The sequence below is a fragment of the Lactuca virosa genome, chromosome 6 (genome assembly GCF_052849685.1).
Source record: "Lactuca virosa cultivar CGN04683 chromosome 6, Lactuca_virosa_CGN04683_v6, whole genome shotgun sequence".
NCBI lineage: Eukaryota > Viridiplantae > Streptophyta > Magnoliopsida > Asterales > Asteraceae > Lactuca > Lactuca virosa.
Genome location: NC_136431.1, coordinates 10,838,791 through 10,861,900, shown reverse-complemented (window position 1 = coordinate 10,861,900; position 23,110 = coordinate 10,838,791). Strand labels below are relative to the sequence as shown.

The 23,110-nt window shown below is 35.3% G+C and overlaps 1 protein-coding gene across 1 annotated transcript; it reads left to right on the top strand.

Annotated features, from left to right (window-relative positions):
- Positions 1-22,262: 22,262 nt before the first annotated feature.
- LOC145121328 (uncharacterized) lies at positions 22,263-22,817 on the top strand. The gene has a single exon (XM_079057093.1). The coding sequence runs from the start codon at positions 22,263-22,265 to the stop codon at positions 22,815-22,817; it is 555 nt and encodes a 184-aa protein (XP_078913219.1).
- Positions 22,818-23,110: the final 293 nt, after the last annotated feature.

The following is a 23,110-nucleotide window of genomic DNA, read 5'->3' as shown; positions in this document are numbered from 1 at the left end:
CTCCAAAAGGATGGAGTGTTGGAATCATTTGACCTAAAATCAGATGATATGTGTGAATCTTGTCTTTTGGGAAAGATGACAAAATCACCATTCACAGGGTCTTGTGAAAGAGGTGAAGGTCTGTTGGATCTCATACACACAGATGTGTGTGGGCCCTTCAGATCAACTACAAGAGATGCTAATCGATTCTATGTGACTTTCACTGACGATTATAGCAGATATGGTTATATCTACTTGATCAAGCATAAGTCAGAAACCTTTGAAAAGTTCAAAGAGTTTAAGCATGAGGTCGAAAATCAATTGGGCAGGAAGATAAAGATACTTAGATCCGATAGAGGCGGGGAGTATCTTAGTATCGAGTTTAACGACTATTTGAAAGAATGTGGGATAGTCTCACAATTGACTCCTCCTAGGACACCACAATTAAATGGTGTAGCTGAGAGGCGTAATCGGACCTTGTTAGACATGGTTCGTTCTATGATGAGTCGTGCTTCGCTTCCTATTCACTTCTGGGGGTATGCCTTAGAGACAGCCGCCCACATCCTCAATCTTGTCCCTACAAAGAAGGTTGCCAAAACACCTCACGAAATGTGGACGGGGAAAGTTCCCTCGTTGGCACATATTAAAGTCTGGGGTTGTGAAGCTTTCGTAAGACGAGAGACTCACGACAAGCTAGCAGCTAGAAGTGAGAAATGTGTTTTCATTGGTTACCCAAAGCAGTCTTTTGGATATTTGTTCTACAGGCCTAGTGAAAACGTGGTCTTTGTAGCACGAAGATGAGTCTTTCTAGAAAGGGAGCTCATATTCAAAGAGGACAGTGGGAGCACCATTGAACTTGAAGAAATTCAAGAGTTAACCAATGAAGGAACCTTAGATGACACTAGCACTCAACCAGAGGAAACAGTTCCTGTTGAACCAGTTGATAATTCATTACCTCTTCGAAGGTCCACTAGGGTGAGTGTGCCACCTGAGTTGTATGGTTTTCATATTACTTCAGATGGTGACACATTCATAAGTGACAAAACACTGGTAAACTTAGATGAACCAGTCACTTATAAGGAAGCAATGGCAGGCCTAGAGGCTTCCAAGTGGAAAGAGGCAATGGACAGCGAGATTAAGTCCATGTATGACAACCAAGTTTGGAATTTGGTTGATAGTGCACCAGGTCGTAAGACAGTTGAGTGCAAATGGATCTTCAAGAAGAAGACAGACATGGATGGGAATGTGCATACATTCAAGGCTCGACTGGTTGCAAAAGGTTTCACTCAAACCCCAGGGGTTGACTATGATGAGACCTTTTCGCCAGTAGCTAAGATTAAATCTATTAGGATATTGCTCGCCATAGCTGCCTTTCATGACTATGAAATCTGGCAGATGGATGTCAAGACTGCTTTCCTTAACGGGAAGTTGGCTGAGGATGTTTACATGAATCAGCCAGAGGGTTTTGTTGATGCAAAGTTTCCCAATAGAGTGTGCAAGCTTGAGAAATCCATTTATGGATTGAAACAAGCATCTCGCAACTGGAATCTTTGCTTCCATGAGAAAGTCAAAGAGTTTGGTTTCTCTAGAAGTGAAGATGAGTTTTGTGTGTATATCAAGGCTAGTGGGAGTATAGTAACTTTTCTAGTGTTATATGTCGATGACATATTACTCATTGGTAACGACGTTCCAACCTTGAGAGATGTTAAGTCTTGGCTTGGAAAGTGTTTTGCCATGAAAGACCTTGGAGAAGCTGCCTATATTCTTGGGATTAGAATATTGAGAGATAGAAAGAAAAGACTAATTGGACTTAGTCAGAGCACATACTTGGATAAGGTACTAAAGAGGTTTAGTATGGAAAATTCCAAGAAGGGAGAGCTACCTATCCAGAGCAATACCAAATTGAGTAAGACTCAATGCCCGAGTACAGATGTTGAAATAGATGACATGAGTCGTGTACCTTATGCTTCCGCTGTCGGATCGATCATGTACGCTATGACATGTACTCGCCCTGATGTGGCATTTTGCTTTGAGCATGGTCAGTCGCTATCAGGGAAACCCGGGTAGAGCTCATTGGATAGCAGTAAAGAATATACTCAAGTATTTGCGAAGGACAAAGGACTGGGTCCTTGTACTTGGTGGCAATGATACTTTGAGAGTAGATGGTTACAGTGATGCCAGCTTTCAGACGGATAGAGATAACTTCCGTTCACACTCAGGCTGGGTATTTCTACTGAACGGAGGAGCAGTTACTTGGAAAAGTTCCAAGCAAGATACGGTGGCTGATTCTACTTGTGAATCAGAGTACATAGCAGCGAGTGAAGCGTCGAAAGAAGCAGCTTGGTTAAGGAACTTCATCGGAGATCTCGGAGTTGTTCCAACCATCCAGGAGCCTATGGAACTGTTCTGCGATAATGAAGGAGCAGTTGCCTTGACAAAGGAACCGAGAGATCATGGTAAAACCAGACATATCGACAGAAAGTACCATTTCATCAGACATAGAGTAGAAGAAGGCCATCTTTTAGTAAAGAGGGTGTCATCTGAAGATAACCCAGCAGATCCCCTCACAAAGGGTCTGAGTAGGGCTAAGCATATTCAGCATGCTCGGAGCATAGGACTGAAAGATGATATTAGTTTTAGTAGTTAGATCAGTTTTGTTCTGAAACTTGTAACAAAATAAATGTAATTGACTTTTGGTGATTAAATAATAAAGTATTGTTTATTAGTTTGATTACTGCCTTTTGTCAATTGTTTATTATTGTGTTTCATATTTTGCATGTTTTACTTCCTAAATAATAAGATTATTCAAACTCCACAGTCGCTCATACTTTTGGAAGTAAGTAGTGAATTAAGACTGTCATGAACTAGATTGTAGATTGTCTGAGGATAGACATGGCAATAGAATTGTTGCAATGTTCATGAGTACTCAGAAATTGAGATTTGAGTATTGGATAAACCCTCGCTCAGAGTATCACTTCATGGAATTCATCACGAGTAATACTGAGACGATAATATCTTATAATCTTGAAACGAAGATATATGAGTTGTAATTTACAAAGTCGGTTATACATTGGTAATACGAAAACGCATCAGTAACTTGGTGTTATAAAACGTATTGTCATGTATAATCTGATGAGTAAAAGATACAAGCATATGAGTCAACGTTTATTCGTTCCTTTTTCCCTAACCGGAAAAGCGATATCTGTGGGCCCCTCGATGATTTGGTGTTGACTTATGTTTTGGGCCCAGCCAGGACTAAATTGATGTGTTCAATTAGAAGTCCTACATCATCACAAATCAGAAATCGGGATTCATAGATTCTGGACAAAGAGATTGATTACATTCCATGTCTTATGTCTAGGGATATCTAGCAGAATGAAGGATTATATGATCACTTATCTTAGGACATGTAACTGACTGGGTCAGAGTTCAGCAGCAACTTTTGGAAGCTACAATTTGCTGGTCAAATTTAGAAGGCATACTAGCAATTATAGTTACAGACTTATCCAATTGGGAGACTGTTGGATTAGGTGTCTAAGCCCATAACTATAATTGGTATGTACTTGAATTGATAGCAGCACAGTCCTTTTGGGTTGCCCTCAACCTAGCAACTGGACATGGAAATTATGAAAGGAGAGATATTAATTTATAAGATTAATAAATTAATATAAATGATTTATTAATATGTTAAAAGATTAATATATTAATTAGAAACCATTATGTTTAATTAATAGTTAGCCAGAAATTAATCAGAATTAATTTTGGGGTTAAAAGAATTAATTATAAAGTGCAGGGACTAGTTTGCAATTAACTAATAGTTGAGTGGAAGGATCCAGAACCCCCCTTGGAAGGAGGTGGACGAAATCCATTGGGGAAACCCTAGAGATTTCGTCCAAGGGGTCCAGATAAGGCCCTTGGTTTTTGCTTAGGCCCTAAGCAAAGGATAATTAGGGTTTTCCCTAAACCCTAGATACCTCAGCTATTTAAGGAGCCTCCTGGCTCACATTTTAGGGCACTTGTTCTTTGGAAGAAACCCTGGCCGAAATTGCATACTCCCTCCCCTCTCTCTTCTTCTACTTTCCTTCTTGCTAGTTCTTGGGTGTGATTCCATTAGAGGAATTACACTTGTGGTGCTAAGCTTCCAAGAAGATCAAGATCAAGATCAAGGGAATTATCAATTGTTTGCTATAACAATTGAAAGGTATGTAACTCCTAAACCCTAGTTTACTATTTTCGAAAATAGCCTCCTCCTCTAGGGTTCTTGTTTTGCAATTCAAAGTTGTATGTTCAATAGTTAAAACATAGATCCAAAGTAGGTTGCATGTGAACTTAGGAATTATTTTCTGGTTTATTTGTTTTACCTAAAACCCATCAGTTGCGGCATGAACAGCCACCAACTGCTGTTTCTTGGCAGAGTTCTGCACTGATTGGTTTTTCTTTCTGTCCCACAACTTTCTTTTGTTGTCGTTGGATTTGGCCGGTTCTGGGACCGTTGTGGTGGTTGCTTGTGGACAGACTCCATGGTCGATGAGTCTTTGTGCCAATCGCTTGGCACTGTCGAATGTAGAGGGGTTCGAAGAAAAAACGTTCCCCTAAAATGGAGGTACTAGTCCCCATATGTACCTCTCGATCTTTTTGTTCTCTGTGGGGACCATCCCTGGACATGGAGCCACCAGATTACTAAACCTAGATGTGTAGGCTACTATGTCAGAACCTTTCATTGTAAGGCTCCAAAGTTCCTGTTTAAGTTTCTGAACTTCGCCCCTCGGGCAGTATTCTCCCCTCATAAGATCCTTTAGTGTCTCCCAGCCCATCGCGCTAGCCACTATGAGAGTAAGTGACTTGACATGGCTATTCCACCATGTGAGGGCTCTGTCGAAGAAGGTGCAGGCGGCAAATTTTACTTTGCTTCCTTCAGGACAGGAGCAAATCTCAAAGATAGACTCTGTTTTCTCAAACCATTGCGATAGAGCAATGATTCCCCCATCCCCATTAAAGGCTTTGGGTTTGTAGTTGGTAAAGTCCTTGTAGGAACACTCCCTAGGGTGTCCATGACTTTCACCATGATTGGAGGGATGCGCCCCACTCCCTGATCCACTAGCACCCGTGTTATTCATTTGTGACATAGCAGCTACTACAGCTGCAGTGACCGCTGCCTGAAACATAGCAGCGTCAAATTGGGGAGGTGGTGGCGGAGATGGTGCTGGCGTAGCATTAACATTGATATGCATCGGGTTTCTCCGTGGAGGCATCTTTTACTTTAAGAATTAAAAGAGGAAAAGATATTAAGATATCAAGAATGAATATGAATTTGATATCTATGAACTAAAAACGCTTAGTTCAACATGAATTCTGTAAGGAGTTGGTAATAGAAGTCCACTACAACTAACCTCTTGTAGAAAGGATAATATGAAGTTGAATAGTTATTTTCAAAAGAAATATAATGCATGTCGATTGGTATTGGTATATTAAATACGTAGAGTTCGGAAAACTTGACCTTAAAGCAGGTCTACAATATACCACAATAGTAGGAAAAACATCGACATCATACCGACCTACCGAAAATGAAATTTTTGCGGTCGAACTGAAAGACATGAAAGATAACGCTAAGACATATCCGAAGACTTAAACTGTAACCAAAAGAGTAAGTAGAGTATGATCTACTTTCTGCTAGATTCGGCCCTGGATTTGGCCAACTGGTGTTCTATTTCGAACATACGCCTTTCTTGTGTCATTTGTCGTTCTCGCAGCTCCCTAACTTTGGCTTGGGATGCTGCCAGTTCTCTCTGCAAGAAATTAGTACGATCCCTTGTTGCATCATGATTGTCTTCTAGATTGCGAAGGCGAACAATGTTGACTCCAGTGGCAGCCTCAACCTGCATGACTCGGTCGATGGCAGCTCTTCCTTGTTCATCATTACGCGCAACACAACGAACTAACACGGGGAGGGCTCTATCTGTTGAGCCTCCTGCTTCAATATTGTAGAAGCTTCGGTCACCTTGGTAAGGATGGTTCTAACCCTGCTCGTCACTCCACCTATCCAAGTTGAGGCGTCGGGCCTTGGAAGTTTTGTCAAGGATTGGGGTTCTTGGCAACTTGAGGTGGGTTATAGGCTTCTGATTCTGAATCAGCATCTTCGGGAAAGTCTTCTTCAAAGTCCTCTTCTGTGGGAACTGCAGGATCATCTTCTGGTTCTGCGTCGAGCCATCCTCCATTCCCTTGATTGGGAAAGTACGGGTCTCCGGGTAGATGGAATCCAACCTTTGTTTTCTATGCGAGAATAGGGATATAAGAAATATCTAACAACTTTAATAAAAGCGAGTAAACAATTTCAAGTTTCTATAAAAGAAACTTACAGTTAACAGATAAAGTATTTTGTACGCTGTGACTCCTACTGGGTCCTTCTATAAGTACATAGTGTATATTAATTATATACAACTTGGGTCGAATAGACCTTCGGATAAATGATCCTACTCTAAATCCACATCCAAATAAGGAAAAGGAAGTAAAGCTTAGACCACTCATTCTAAGTCTATAAAACCTTAATCATATATAACCATAATGCATGCACTTAGTACTTATAGAACTATCAGCAAGAGTCCTTTGTTTTCATGTAACTTGTTCTTAGTATATAGTGCCTAAAATACTCCTATAGTATTTTAACTTTTTGTTCTGTTCTAGAGTTCTTCTGTATGTAGATTTGGTAAGTTTTACACCTGTCGCAACACTACCATCACTCCCAAACACATGTTCGTTGTATCTCAAATAAATATAGTTGATCAAGCTATATTGATCCCATATATGATTACATAACTGCCCAGGTTTGACTGCAGTGTCCAACATCCAATTACTTTTGTTCTGCTCTAGTATGACATTGATCTTTAGTATGTATGCAGGTATGTATACTTTAGTAAAATATTTTATTATTTAAAAAGTATAACTCTTGGTCAAAGTGTTTTAATCCCATTGTATTTATAGTTTTATATATTTTATGGGTTGATATACTTAGTTCACTATAAACAATGCTCTGATACCAATCTGTCACACCCCCAAACCGGAACGGCGGAAACGTTCGGGGGCGGAGGACGTCGTGTACAGTATCATAACAATGCACAATAGTAAAACAAGCAACAACATCTATTGCATTAATAGAATAGTTAATACATGTGTGTTCTTTGTATAGTTGTAAGACACCAAAAATGTATAGCAAAATAAAAGACGAGTCTTGAACATGCTCCGTCTTCCCAAAACCTGTCCAGTGTACATGTCTACTGGTTCCCTGAGAATACAAGTTATTTTGAAAGAGAGTATCAACATTTAAGTTGGTGAGTTCATAAGTATTTTAGTGTCAAGAGTTTGCATTTGTTTAATGAAAATGTTTGTATTGTTTCGTAAAAATGTTTGTATTTGTATACTTCCCAGAAAATCCTATATTTTCTGTTTATATGAAAAGTAGCCTTCTATCCAAGACCGACCTGTTTGTATGTTTTGTTCTCTTGAAATTGATGTAAAGTGTATGTTTGTACTTGAAATAGTATAAAATGTATGTTTTCCATATTTGTAAACCATCTTCACTAGAAAAATGGTATGCCTTTCTCATGTGAGAATTTCACTATATGAATGTAATGGAAAATGAAGATTTATAGTAGTATTGTGTAAAATACACTACTGATGCATTAACTACATTGAAACCAAACTGGTTAATTAAGGTTAAAATGTGATTAAGGTTGTAACCATGCTTGATTGACTAGTATAAAACACGACGTTCTTCAGGCGTCGAAAATGATATGACATTTGTCACCCGTAGACCTGCAGGTCCCACTGTAGCTAGCAGCAAGGTGCGGGATGGTCAATCTTATATAGATCTATACACAAACTCACGCTCTCCCTCCAGGAGACTCTGGTTACAAAACGTGACATTGCAAGTATATTGCTATGCCATGAAATAGTATCTCACATTTTAGTTATCTTGTTCTTGTTATAGTGTGTAAGTTCCTTCTTGTTCTTGTAAATGAATAGTATACTTTGTAATGAATAGTAATAGTATGCATGTATTGATTTATGTATGTTCCTCTGTTCTAGAAAATAGCATGTATTGATCCTCTAAACTATACCTATTATAGTTTACTAGTACGTTTTGTATTAGTAATAATTGTTCAAGAATACGCCCCTTTGCTCAACAAGTCACAAAGGGTATTGAAACTGATTGAAACACTTTTATATTTATATACATATATAAATATATATAACTAAATTTAAACGACATTCGGACAAATAACTATACCCTAAGTCCACATCCAAACAAGGAAAAGGAAATAAAGCGAGTTATTAGTCCTACGCCCTTTAAATCTTATTTATATAACTATATATATATATATATATATATATATATATATATATATATATATATATATATATATATGATTTTTGACAATATATAAGTTTAAAAAGAGTTTGTGAAACATTTAAAGAGTTTAACCATTTTGAAAGATTCTTGATGACTTGATGTCATTTTAAAATAAATTTGAAACCGTTTGTTGGTAACACAGTTATGTTGTGTTCTACTTGTATTCCCCCCCCCCCCCCCCAAAAAAAAAAAACATTGAAAAAAGTAAATTGCAGGGGTATGAATTCACCTTATGTGAGTGATTCGATTGAAAGTTCGATATAGGATGTTATTTCCACGAGTGAAATCCCATAGCAAAACCGAATCCTAAATAGCATTTTATGTAATATATATGTAAACAACTTGTGTATATAGACATATGAACGATAAGGAATTGGACTAATTTGTAAGTTTAACTTACAATTAAGATTGTTAGAAGCAAATATGGGAGGCTGCAAGGTGTTCACGGCCAACCTGGGGGTTTACGGCTCAAGGAAGATCTTGATGATCTTGATGAATTTAAGATGATTCAAGTGACCTCGCCAAGTAACCTCGCCAATGAGACATGATTGTTTGAAGTTCTCCATGACAAGAACCTTGTTTAGTTTGACTGTTGGTAAAGTAGATTCCGTGGGTGGATTGGAATTATCGTGATTCTTACCCGTGACTGCTTCGACATAGGATCTTCCGCCTCTTAGGCTATTCTTGTGTTTCAGAGGTGTTTTTATGGCTGTCGTCGGAGCTTTAAACTGGTGTGTGGATTTCCTTTCGTATTTGGAGACGTTGACCTTTGTGATACAGTACCCACATCTTGCTCTGTTAATGTTCACCAATCATTCGACATGACAAAACTAGATGGTAGTCGGAAGCTGAAATATAATAATTTGTAGGTGGAAGTTGAAACTTTTATTTGTATATCAATGTTCACCAGAAGCTTTAAAAAAATATAATTTTATATTAAAATAAAAAGTTAAAATATCTAAAAAATTAAAAGCTCATTAAAACTACTCGAAATAGCTTTTGGATTAAAATATTAGAATTTAAAATAAAAATTAAAAGCTTGTTCTGTCAAATGATATTATTATTTTTTTTGAGTTTTTCTTAAAAAAAAAAACTAAAAACTATTTAAATAAATTTAAAAGTTCCGTAAAAAATACACCATAAATAAAATAGTATTTGAAATATATAGTAACAAAAACTAAAAAAAAAAAGTAAACTAAATAAACAAATATTGATATGTTATTCTTATATCACAGGCCAAACACAAAATCTATTAAAAAAAATTAAAACGTTTTATCAATCAAAAGTAATGATATTGATATTTATTTTTGAAGCATTTTAGTATTTAGATCGAAATTTATAGGAAAATATAATATTTTTTTAGTGGGTGATGGTTAAGGAAATACTTCATCATTTTAAATTTTAAAAATAAGGGTTAATGTTGAAATTGAAATTATAAGTTAAATTATTACATAAACTATTATATAAGTATTTACTTCCTAAATTTTGTTTAAGATCTAAAAAATCTTATATTTAACATTTAACATAATTATTGTATAAATTTCATCTATAATATTTTCAGTAACAATTAAGATCAATCTAACTAACTATTGAAATTTATTTTATATATTTTTCATGTATACAAGAATTTCACACTTATTAGCAATTCTATCCAATCATTTTCGTTATCATAAAAATATAGTATCATTTTCTAAAGAACTCTTTTTACATGTTTCAGTATATTTTATATATTTATTTTATAAATACACAAGTGGTGGTGTAAGGACAACTATATGTAGGGTGAATGATTTTGTGATTTTTCTTTTTCTTTGTAATTATTTTAGAAAACTAACCAAGCTTCTAGTTGTTGATAGGGATGGTCTTATGAGACCCGAGGGTGTGGGTGGGAAACCCCCCTCATTTTTTGTGGGCCACAATACTATTTCCCTCACTTTCCTTTCCTTCACCTAAACCCAAAGAATGGATGAGAAACTTCCCTCACTATTTTTTTTATTTTTTTAAAAAAAATATATTTCCTACAAATATTATACTCATTTTGTAGGGAATTAAAAACCATAAGTTTTGATATATTTTTAGTAGGTATATAATTTAATAAATATTAAAAAAGATAAAAAGAAAGTTGGCCAATAGGAATAGGAGAGAGAGTGAGGGAATGAGCTCCCTCACCTCCTTCCCTCACCAACTTTCCGTCAGTCAAGGTGTGATGTTCAGCTGAGAGGGAAAGCTTCCCTCACCCACACCGTCCGAGACAACTGAAAGTTTGAAACATGATCCAGAAACTCACATACTTAATACAGATGAATAATGAAAATGGAAAATGAAAAATAAAAGAATAACATGAATTAAATTGTTTTTATTATTACAGAGCTTAGAGTTTCAAATGACGATTGTATCATGTAGTTGGTTTGACTTGATCAAGCCATATATATTAACTAGGTTATAACCCATATATACCACACGGTTGACAACATAAATTAACATAGATAATAACAAACATAGTCATTGCTATTTCCAAGAACAGACATACATATAAGAAAGTATAATGTTGTAATAGGATAACTGAAAAACAACAGTACATATAATATGATAGGTAAAAAAAAGTTTGTATGTAAATGCTACTATACTTTGAATAAGTATATTGCTATTTCAAATTACAAAACTTATATAAGAAACAAAAATAAAAAATGGAAAAAAATGAAAATATAGTGCTATTTATAATGACCTGAAATAGATTAAAAATGCATTATAGTTTTATGTATTTGTAGACATTAGCCTCCTATTGCAACACTACTTTAAAAAAGTATATTGATATCATTTAAAGACAACAAACCAATAAATTCATGGTGTTATATCTTGTGAATATATAATTACACTTGCAGCTAGAGAGTATATTCATCTAGTAATGTAATCTAACACCTTTGTATATTACAACCATTTTTATATAAAACCAATTTATATATTTAATATTAAGAATTAAATTTGTAACATTTTAAAAAACCAACTAAAAGCATGTAAACTGATAAGCATCACCCATGACGTAATTGTTTGCTAATTGTTTTATAAAAACATTAAATTGTTATTATTATAGTAATTGTTAAAAATATACTTAGTATATTCGTTACTAATTGAGTAATTGTTTATAAATGAACTGGGACAAACAATGTTTTTTTAAATGGATGGATATTATTATTAATATTAGAAAATAGTTACAGAAAATAGTAATACAAAAGATAAAATAGAGCCCAGTTCATAACATCACCAAAACACAAGGTGTTAATATCATATATGACTTAAAGATGTAAACTTGTAGCCTATGGAGGGGATTCCCAGGAAGTATCAGCAACAGCAACCAGATTTAGAGAGGAACCTGTATTCCAAGGTTGAGTATCCATGCCATCTCTTAAAAGAAAACTTGAAGTATTCTGCCTCACCAAACTCAGCAGCACCATGTACTTTTAGACAGCAACCAAGGGTAATTAATCTTTAAGTATTCTTTTGGCCTTGGGGAATTAAAATCATAAGTGATTCCAGCACAACCCAATTTGATCGGTCAATAAATTTTAAATTATCCATGATTTCATAAGTGTAACAAAAATATTAAATATTGAAGTATTTTGAGTGATCAATATGTATGAATTTATCTACTTTTTAATCAATTGTTCAATATGTCTGATTTGCATGCTTTCTACTTGGTTATTTGTTTTAGTTCTCAACGTCTATAGTAATATATATATATATATATAGGCTTAAGTTATTCTATTCAAAGTAATTATTGTGTTATTGTATGCATAAATGTGGGCCAATCAATTTTACTTATTTTAAGTAAGTGATTATTACATATTATTGAATTAAATATAATTCAAAAATATCATCTATTCTAACTAGAAGAGTATTTTAGTCAATTAATATAGATTTAATAACGGAAATTTGCATATTTTAAGGAAAATTGCATATTTTAAGGGAAAATAGATTCTATTAATTTTAAAAATCTGATTGTATGGATGATAATTCTCCTAATTCGTAACATTCTGACAGAATATGTTTATCAATATATTGAAAAATAACAAATATGATTGAACCATACAAGAATACACATTCTGACATAATATATATTTTGATTTAATGAACTTCTTGAAGAATAACAAAATTTTGGATACAAGTTAAAAAAATTTCATTACATTCTTAGAAAAGAAAAAAATTTATATACTATTCTATAAGAATGTTACACTTATTAATAACAAAGAAATACAATATATAAATCATTCTACCAGATTATACTATTACATATTTTTTTTTTCATAATATTGTATATTATTCTGCTGGAATCTAAGCTATCAATTGCGCGCTATAACGTTTTGCGGAGGTCAGGAACCGCTATTTTCAACTTAGCGTTTTCATTTCGCGGTACCTCTATTAGCGGCGCTATTCACCGCTATTTCAATAACCACTATAGCGGCGCTACGGGCGCTATTCCATTTTCGTTCACATTTTGGGTCATTTGGTTACTTTGTCAATGAAAAAATAGTTTTAATGATCTCACTACACTTTCATTTTAAAATGCCCAAACAACTAACATAATTAAAAGCATTCAAAGCAACTACGTCTACCGACAACTCTCTTTCTCATCTCTTTCTGTACTTACGACGACTTGAGCTGCTATGGTCGGACTCCATTAATGCTTTTTGTAAATCGAACCACACCTATGAGGCTACGACTTGGGACTTAACTCTTTATATCAACCATGACCTACTAATACAATATTGAACACGGGCAATACAATTAAACTCTATTTGACACTTTGACACTACCTAGTTTCCATATTACCATAGTAGAATATTATGTTATGTTTTTATATGACTTTTTAGGTTTATGATATTAATTCTATATAGACTTATAGTATTAATACTCAAATATATATAACTTCTATATAAATATAATATAAAATTATAAATTATACGTAATATTAAAAAACCGCTATATTACCGCGATACCACCGCGATAACCGCGATCTCAAATAGCGGCATGTGACCGCTATTGAAATTTTAACCGCGATAACTGCATAGGCTGGAATAATCCATTCTTTTTGGAATATTGGTGGTCATTGTTCATCTTCATCCCATACAATGTTCATCTTCAAGATTCTATTCTGATAGAATCGGAATTCAAGATTCCATTCCAGTAGAATGTTGTAAGTTTCATATGTACCCTGTTTTGCTTTGATATCTCTCGTTTCGTTCCCAGCCAAGAAAACAAGAACATTCTTGTTCTTGATTTCATGGGTACCTGCAAATGAGAAATACAACCACTCATTGTTATTGCTTAATCTTCTTTCCATGGCAATTTCAAGCAATAATCCTAGGATTAAATGATCGACATAACAGTATATCTACGCCTCATCCCTCACCATCGTCTAACAGTGATGTATCGATTAAGTCATGTATCATAAACTCCATCTGCATAGCTTACTAGAGGTAAACTTTGAAGAAAAATCTATACCATTAACCAAGCAATCAATGTCAATTCTAGTCTGAACAACTGTTGAAACAACTTCTGTATATTTTTACAATTCAATTTTCCTACTCATATATAATAAACAAACATCTGCACGGTGGTTCAGATGAGGGAAGGCATCGCTAACTTATTGAGAAGTAAACTAGGACATAAAGTATGAGAGATTCAAAAATTGCACCAGATACGGTATTTATAACAGCAAAAAGGAAGAAGATTTTAGGTTGATGATTTTAGGGTTTGACATAGATGCTTAAGCATCTTACCCTGATTCAGAAGGTCATGATTCAATCCAGAACAATTGGTCGTGAGAGTCTACGACTATGCCTCCGAGACACACCCACTGCCACCACAGCAAGGTGGCAGGTAGTCGACGATGGCAGCAACGACGGCCATGGCAGCCGGCGGTGATGGTGATTTGAAGACGAGGACCAAACAAAAAAAAGAGGATAATGAATCAGGAGAACCATTACCTTGGAACCGCAACTACAAGCCAAACACCTCTAGATTGACCTCTTCTTCTCTAGATTAGTACAGTTCCTCGATCACAGTTTCACCTTTCGTCCCTTCCCCCTCGTTGTTTTCTGTTGAAGCCGCACCTACCAAAACCGGTTGCAGTTTAAAGGTCGACGTCTACGGTAGGGTTTTAAATTAGTTTTGCTAAATTAAAGGAAATAATAATTTAATTATTAAATTACCAAAATTAATGAATAGGAGATTACAATTTTACCCCTATCTAGGTTTTTGAAATGATTGACCCACATTTATGCATACAATAACACAATAAATACATTAAACACCTGAACTTTTATATATATATATATATATATATATATATATATAATAAATTAAAATGGTATGGTGGAAAAGTCTATCAATATTATTTGCACATGTGGTCAAAAACACATGATCCATTCAACCAAATTATTATATATATATATATATATATATATATATATATATATATATTAAAGTTGTCGAAGAAAGGAATAGTAAACTTGGGATACTTTGTCCAAGTTTGGTCCCTTGATTTACATATCCGGTCCCTATACTTCTTTAATTAATTTATTTATGTCATTTTGTTTGTGTTCCATTCAACTTCCCATTTTTTTGGCAGAATTGGTCCCTGTATTATTGTTGGAAGTTAGGAATACTAAATTTGGATGTTTTTTGGCAACTTTGGTCATTATTCTTTACCCATTTTGACACTTTTGGTCCTTGCAATCAATATTTTTACACTTTTTTGGAACCTTTTAATATTTAAAGTTTGGCCACAAAACTTTAACGGTTTGACAACTTTGATCCCTTTTCTAAAAACTTGCTAATTCCTACCCCTTTAATTCTTTAGCCATTTTCACACTTCTGGTCCTTGCAGTCAAAACTTTTACATTTTTTGTCCGGGGCAAAGCCCGGACTTTTCATCCTTGCACTTTCTATGTCTGTCATATTTATCAATTCGGAAACAACATTGAAAGCTTCTGGCCCCCATGTGGCGGGGGTAACCTTTCTAGTTATTATTAAATTTGTTTTAATAGTTTACCTAAAAAAGCAACATTCTGATGAAAACTAATAAAAAGCATTGTCTTTGTAGTCAAACTGTCTTGCTCTTTAGTGTACTTCTTTATCAAGTTGATAATAATTATCATTTCTTACCGGAAGATCATAATTAACCACCAAATTGACCTGGTAGAATGGAGAAAAAAATATTATGAATGAAAAAAGGAATTAGATAATCAGTCTCTCATGTAGACGTGCCAACATAATATCTAGAACAATTTAATGTAGGGATGAGCATGCGAACTTCCAATAGATATACCATTATGAATTAAGAATGGATTCATTGCATCAATCACACAAAAGAAAAGTTTCTACTACAATTTGACATTTCTTATTTGTTCAACCAACAAAAAACCCAAAAACCCCAAATTATGGTGTGTGTGGATCTTCACATGAATATTGCTATTTGGAACAATTATGAGACCCTTTATGGAAACATACACGAGGAGGATTGTGACCAATAAGTTGACAGTCAAGGGATGTTCAACAACAAGTTCATATATAATTGTGGCTAAGTACATTTTCTTTCCACCACTGCTTTGGGTTAATAAGACAACATTTAAAGGAAACAAACATATAAGTCCATCAACAACGAAAAAGAAACAAGCATATACCTAAAAGAAAGCTCATGTAGCTCTGCTCTCTTTTGTTGTTGCATATGATAATATAAATATAAGTTAGTCAGCAGGAAAATATATGAACAAATTGACATCGACATTAATATCAAATCAGGTTGAAAAATCATCAAAAGCCATTCATATAAATATATTGACATGAACTATGAATAAAAGAGAGACATGATTTTCTCAACCCAACATATCATCTAGATTTAGACATTGTGTAGATAGCTTTGTCGATGATCTTAAAAGCGAATACCAATAATTTATAGACAAAACGAAGAAAACATAGAAAGAGGATAATAAGAACTTGTGTAGTTGTGCATGTGTGTGTTACAATCAAGATGGTTTAAGAATATAAAAAAAGGCCCCACCTACTGATCAACCATATTCCTGTGACTGAAAATAGTAAAAGAATTAAGAAATTAGGTTAGATAAAAAGAGGGTTTTTTAAAACATTAAGTTTCCAACATTTTGATAAAGTTAAGTCTAAAACCTATATAAACATGCTCCTTGACAACCACACGATTCATAATTGTGGATGCATTTGCAGTACCTTAAATACATCGATCATGAAATCCAAAGAGAAACAGGGTTGGAGGCCGAAAGGTGGAAAGAGGGAAGTGGCAAGATGTGTTAACCAAAATTATCTTCTCCGTCGCCTTTCCCTTCCCAGAAGAAAGAAGGATCATTGGGAATTCATTTGCCCTACGTCTCTATTATTCTTCTTCAATCTTCGTTGAAGATATTTTAAGGGTTCGCCCCAAATTTTTTGAGAGAAAAATATGGAGAAGATGGAATCACATTTCAAGTTTTAAATTCCAAAATTCACTATCGAAGATATTAACATGCTCAATTCTTGCCTAATACATCGAGTACAATGAATTATTTCCTAAATGAATCCCAAAAAATTAGGGATTACGTTATTGACTACGGAACAAATTAGATTTCAAATTTAATAAGATGTAATTACAGATATATATGGTATAATTGAAATTTAAATTTGAAATTTCCTGCTTTCCTGATTTACAGTATTTTTTTCGAATTGAAGGGCAAAGTAGGAACTTCACTTACAAGTTTTGAGCGGAAAAAATCAAGGGGGGGGGGGGGGGGCGTTAAGGGAATGCCACGTGGCATTTTTGGTACTGTTTTATTAGAAGAGAGGATTGTTTCATTACGCGACAAACTTGTAACATTTCTGAATATTTATGGCAAAAGTTCATTTCATCGGTTATATTTTTGCCTCGTATTGGCAGTCAGATAATGGAAATGAGGTTTACGTTAGAAATAGAGTGAAAAACTATGGTTTAAATCTTCTTCCTAACTTTGACCATCAAATGTTATTACAAATGGTTAGAAATAAGGTCGGTGTGTTCAATAGTCATATATCTTTGTCTTTTAAACACCTGGAGTATGGGTATGTCATGGAGCTTGCAGATGAATCAGATGTAGATCACCTGAAAATGTAATGCCTGAAACAAAGCAGAAATTGCATTTGTATTTATCGGTGGTAGGTGAAGAAGTTAAAGCACAGCCAGTAGTGAAAAGTCATTTTATTGGAGCAAAAAGTAGTAAAGGTCATGGAGATAGACAATATGGTGGAAACCGGTCCAGGGGACGAGGAAATGACATGGGAGTAGGTTATGAAAAGAAAGCTTTAGTTGGTGATAATTTGTATTAGATAACGATAAATTTTTATCAGAAAAATGATAATGAACCAAATCTGCGCATGACAGAATTAGAACAGAAAATTTTATTTAAGTTTGGAGATGTACCTGATTTTGATGATCAATTATGTGAAGAAAAATCAAATGAAGGTTGGTCGGAAGATGAGTCACAACAGAAAATTGCTTTTAATCGCTGGTATTGTATTCCTCCTATTCCTGATTGTCCAGAACCTATTCTTGAACCTGGACCATTTCACAGTTTAGGTCCGAATGATAAAATATTTGTGAATCAAACCTATAAAACCAAAAAAACCTAACAGGTTCTATTAATTTCAAAGCGGTTAAAGAAAAGTTTCAGATTAAGGTTCAAAAATCAAGCAAATCTCGATACGAGGTTGTTTGTTTTCAAGAAAACTGTCATTGGCGTTTATATGTAGTTGTCATTAAAGGAACTAAAATGTTTGAAATTAAGACTTTTAATGAGGAGCACACATGTTTTTCATTACTTATACACCCAAATCATAGGCAAGCAACTAGTGAAGTTGTGGGAACCATAATCCATGACATTATGGGTCAAGGTAGTTTGAGAGTTTGGAGGCCTAAAGATATTATTAGAGATATGAATGAGTTGCTGGAAATTAATTTGAATTATTCACAAGCGTGGCATGCTAGAGAATTTTCTATGGGATTGATGACGGGGACCCCCGAAGAAAGTTTCTCCAAAGTTCCAGTTTATTTTCACAACTTGAAGAAACATAATCCTGGGACTGTTGCATACATACAAAGTGATATGGAGGATCGCTTTGAGTATTGTTTTTTCGCTATTGGCTGCGTGGTAAATACATAAAGTAAATTTTAAACTTTGTAAATATATAGTGTTTATAAACAAAATAAATTGTTAATATATATTTATGTTTTTTACATTGTTGTTGCAGATACGTGCTTTCAGAGGGTTTTGTAGAAAAGTTATTATTATGGATGGTGCCCATCTGAAAGGAAAATACAAAGGAACCATATTGCATGCAGTTGCCATGGATGGCGACAATCAGATATTGATTATTGGGTATGGAATTTGCCCAAAAGAAACAATGGATTCATGGACATGGTTCCTTGAAAAACTACATGAATGCATTGGTGATTTGGAAGGTCTGACATTGGTAATGGATAGGGCTGCATCAATTGTTGTAAGTATTCAAAATGTTTTCCCAAATGCTCAACATGGCTTGTGTGGTTTTCATATAATAGGAAACATAGTGCACACCTTTGGAAAAAATAAAAAAACAGCAATTTTGTTTTGGAAGCTTGTAAGAGCTTACAAGACCACTGAGTTTGAACAATATTGGGGGAGACTTTGTACTCTTAGACTAGATGTAGCGGTGTACCTTAGTCAAATTCCACGTGATAAATGGACTAGATCCTATTGCCCTACCATGAGGTACGATTATTTGACCTCAAACAGTGCAGAGTCCATGAATGATGTATCAAAAGATGTTAGGAAGTTGCCTATATTACCATTTCTTGAGTTCTTCCGGGCGCTTATGCAGAAATGGTTTTACCAACGTCGGGTGGCTGCAGGTATGACTAAAATTTTGTCAACTTGAACGATAAATGTCATATATAATGATATATCGTTCTTTTAACAGAAAAAGTACAACAATACTTACGAAGTGGGCCGAAGCTATGGTTAAAAAAATAAAGACGGGATAACAGGATGGTCGGTATCTGGTGTTGACAATGCGACATATCAAGTCCATGACTTCAAAAGTGGTGGCATAGTTGGCTTGAGGCAAAAGACTTGTTCTTGCAATTATTGGAAACTAACTAGTTTGCCTTGTGGTCATGTGATAATGGTTTTAACACACTTGAAAAATGAAAACTGTGGGCATATAGCTATAGATGCTTATAAAATTGAAACCTATCGAAGAACATACGAGGAAGGCATTTACCCCCTACCAGACCATGGTGATTGGGAGGTTCCTAATGACCTTATGGTTGTTAACCCTCCAGTAATGGAAATACATCAAGCGGATAGACCGAAAAACACCAACCGTATCCTCTCACAAGGTGAGGAACCGAAAATAAGATGTAGTAGATGCCATAGTACAACACATAATGCAAGGACGTGTAAGGATATTGTCCCAAAGAAGCAAAATAAAAGTAGAAAACGTAGCGGGGCTTCAGGAAGTGGGACAAAAGTGAGAGAAGATGAAGGGACGCAAGAGACAGAAAACCAATGGAAGCAGGAGGCAAAAATTCAAGGGACGAATGAGACAGAAAACCTTGGGACGCAAGCAACAAAATACCAAGGGATGCAAGACTTACAAAACCAATGGACGAAATACAACGACAGAACATACTTTACGTGGTTCGATTTGAATGAATGAAGTTTATTTTAAAATGTGTTTATTATGAAGTCTGTATAAGACAAAAAAAATTAGTATTCCAACAAACTTTTGCATAACTGTTGCATCTACTCCGCAACAAAGTACTGTTAATTCCGCAGTACTGTTTCATCTACTCTGTATCAAATAGTGTTCGTTCCGCAGCAGTAATATTTTATTATATTAAAATTACGGTTTCATCAGTAAGGATTTTACTATAAAATGACTTTAGAATGTGTATGATTTCATCTACTTTTCACCCTTTCTTCGATTCATTTTTTCTGAAAAATTACCCCTCATATTGCACTCACAATGGCTTCCATACCATGGAGCGCTGAGGAGAACCTACGTCTAACTCGTGCATGTATTACTGTGTACAAGAGCATCAATGTGAATGATCCAAATTTTTGGACCCGATTAACTTATACTTTCAACGTTGATCCTCAAACCGGTGCATGAAACTATCGTAACACCGTTGATATCATAGCAAAATGGTATGAAGTTAAAATAGAAATTTTGTTATTCAATAATCTTTATAACAAAACTAATGACGCACGGATGAATGAAAATGAGGATGTGATCTTGGAGGCGGCGAAAGAGGAATACAAATCCATTAGCGAAGGGTCAGAATTCGAGTATGAAGCCCATTGGAATCGTATAAAAGATGATATTTTTATGGTTCCTAATAACTCCATAATGGATAAAGTTTCCAACTTTATCCATTAGAATGGTCCAACCAACCAAGATCTAGTCTTCAAGTCTTAAAGGGACCAAAAGTGCATCTTTCCCAACTTATTCCATTAAGTCCAAGTCTCAAGCTTTTAGATCTGAATTAATATGATGTTTAGATGGATAAAGTTTCCAACTTTATCCATAACAAGGTCATAAACTTTCAACATCTAAACTTTATGCACTAAAGTGACCAAAAGCTCATAACACCCAAAAGTAGCTAGATCTATCAAATGCATCATCAAGATTCAAACGTTATACTTCTAGAAGAAAGATCAAGGTGAACAAAGTCTAGATCTACAAGCTCCAATGCAACGAACACTTCTCCAATGAGCTCTTCTTCTACAAGATGCATCAAGAACACTCCAAAGTACTTAAAAACACCTTCCTTTTGCTCATAAGCCTCAAACTAGGGTCAGGGTTTCAAGGGAGGGTGTTAGAGAGGTGGAGGCTAAGAATGGAATGTGTTTGGGGAAGTTAAGGAGCTTAAATAAGGCTCAAACCACGAAAATAAGGTTTAGGCACTATTTGCGTACGCCCAACGCACTCCAGGTACGCCCAGCGTACTCCATGAATGCCTAGTACGCCTAGCATACTACAGGTACGCCCAGCGTACTCCGTGAATGCCTAGTACGCCCAACATAGTCCAGGTACGCCCAACGTACTAGACTAAGCCTCGAAACCCAACTAACTTCAAACGGTCATAACTTCTTTGTTCCAACTCTGTTTTTGACGATATTTATATCCACAGAAAAGGTAATGAGAAGCTCTACAATCCTATCAACTCTCCTTTGCCTTAAAACTTTCCGAACCCAAATCCAAAATTCATAAAATGCCCGAACTATCACTTTACGGTTATACTCATGGGCTCTAAAGCACCAACCAAACTCTCGGATCACCTAATCTACGTTACCCACATCCAAAGGGGCCTAAATCTCTTTCTCCCCCAAGTCCCGAAGCCTTCTGATAACTGATCTTCGGTCACGGCCCCGAATTATGAAACAATTCGAAACAGGGTGTTACATTTTATCAAGCCACAGATGATACCTTTCTCAACTCTTCTTCTTCTATACAAACTCATAACCTTTTGACAATTTGACTTGTGTTTCTGTGCCTAGATACACAAGTGTCCTTTTGGATTATCCTAGAATAGATTTCCTGTAACCCATGCATAGGGTGGAAATATCAGTTCGGAAGGTGAACTTACACGATCTAAGAGAAATCCGGTTTTCAGCCATCACCCTACTCAAATATCCTCCAACAATCAAACATATATTCGTGCTTGGTGGAGATGGAAAAATCAATCCGCGAGTTGACCACCAAGTTCAGGATACTGTAAAAGTTTGAAGGCAATGATTTCAGGCACTAGCAGAAGAAGATGTTGTCCATGCTGACCACACTGAAGGCTACATATAAGATGAGTACACCAAGACCAAAAGTGGCAGATAATGAGACATTGGAAGAAACTAGAAGGAGGAACAAGTGGGACAACGATGACTACATTTGCAGAGGACACATTCCGAATTGTATGGCTGATTCTTTATTTGATATCCATTCTGAGGCTAAAAGTGCAAAGGAGTTGTGGGACACTCTTGAATCAAAATACATGGCTGAGGATGCTTCTAGCAAGAAGTTGCTGATCAGTGATTTTAATAACTATAAAATGGTTGAATCAAGATCTGTCATGGAACAATCTAACGAACTCCTTCGCATTTTGGGTCAATTCAAACTTCACAACATGAATATAGATGAAACCATTATTGTGTTGAGTGTAATTAACAAACTTCCACCATCATGGAAAGACTTAAAACATAATCTGAAACATCAAAATGAGGAACTATCCATGGTTCAACATGTTAGTCATTTGTGCATTGAAGAATCCCTTCGTGCGCAAGAGAGTGACAAAAACAAAAGTAAAGTTGAATATGGACAGCCTCGGTTCATATGGCTGAACACAAACCAAGAAATTTGAACAACAAAGGACATGGAAAACGCAAGTAGGAATATGTCTGAAATAATTCCAACAAAAAGAAAAAGGATCTGGTTTGTTGGAGGTGCTTAAGGGTGGGACATTGCAAGTGTGATTGCCGTGTGAATATGGGCAATAATGGTGCTGGAAACAGTGGAGCCAATGGAAGTGGAAACAGGTCCAAGGACCAAGTGAAAGGAGGTCAGTTTTTAACTAAATTTGATAATTCTAATCAGAATTACGTTTATCATGTTTCCTTTATTCCTGAATCATTCTATGTATAAGATGATGATGTT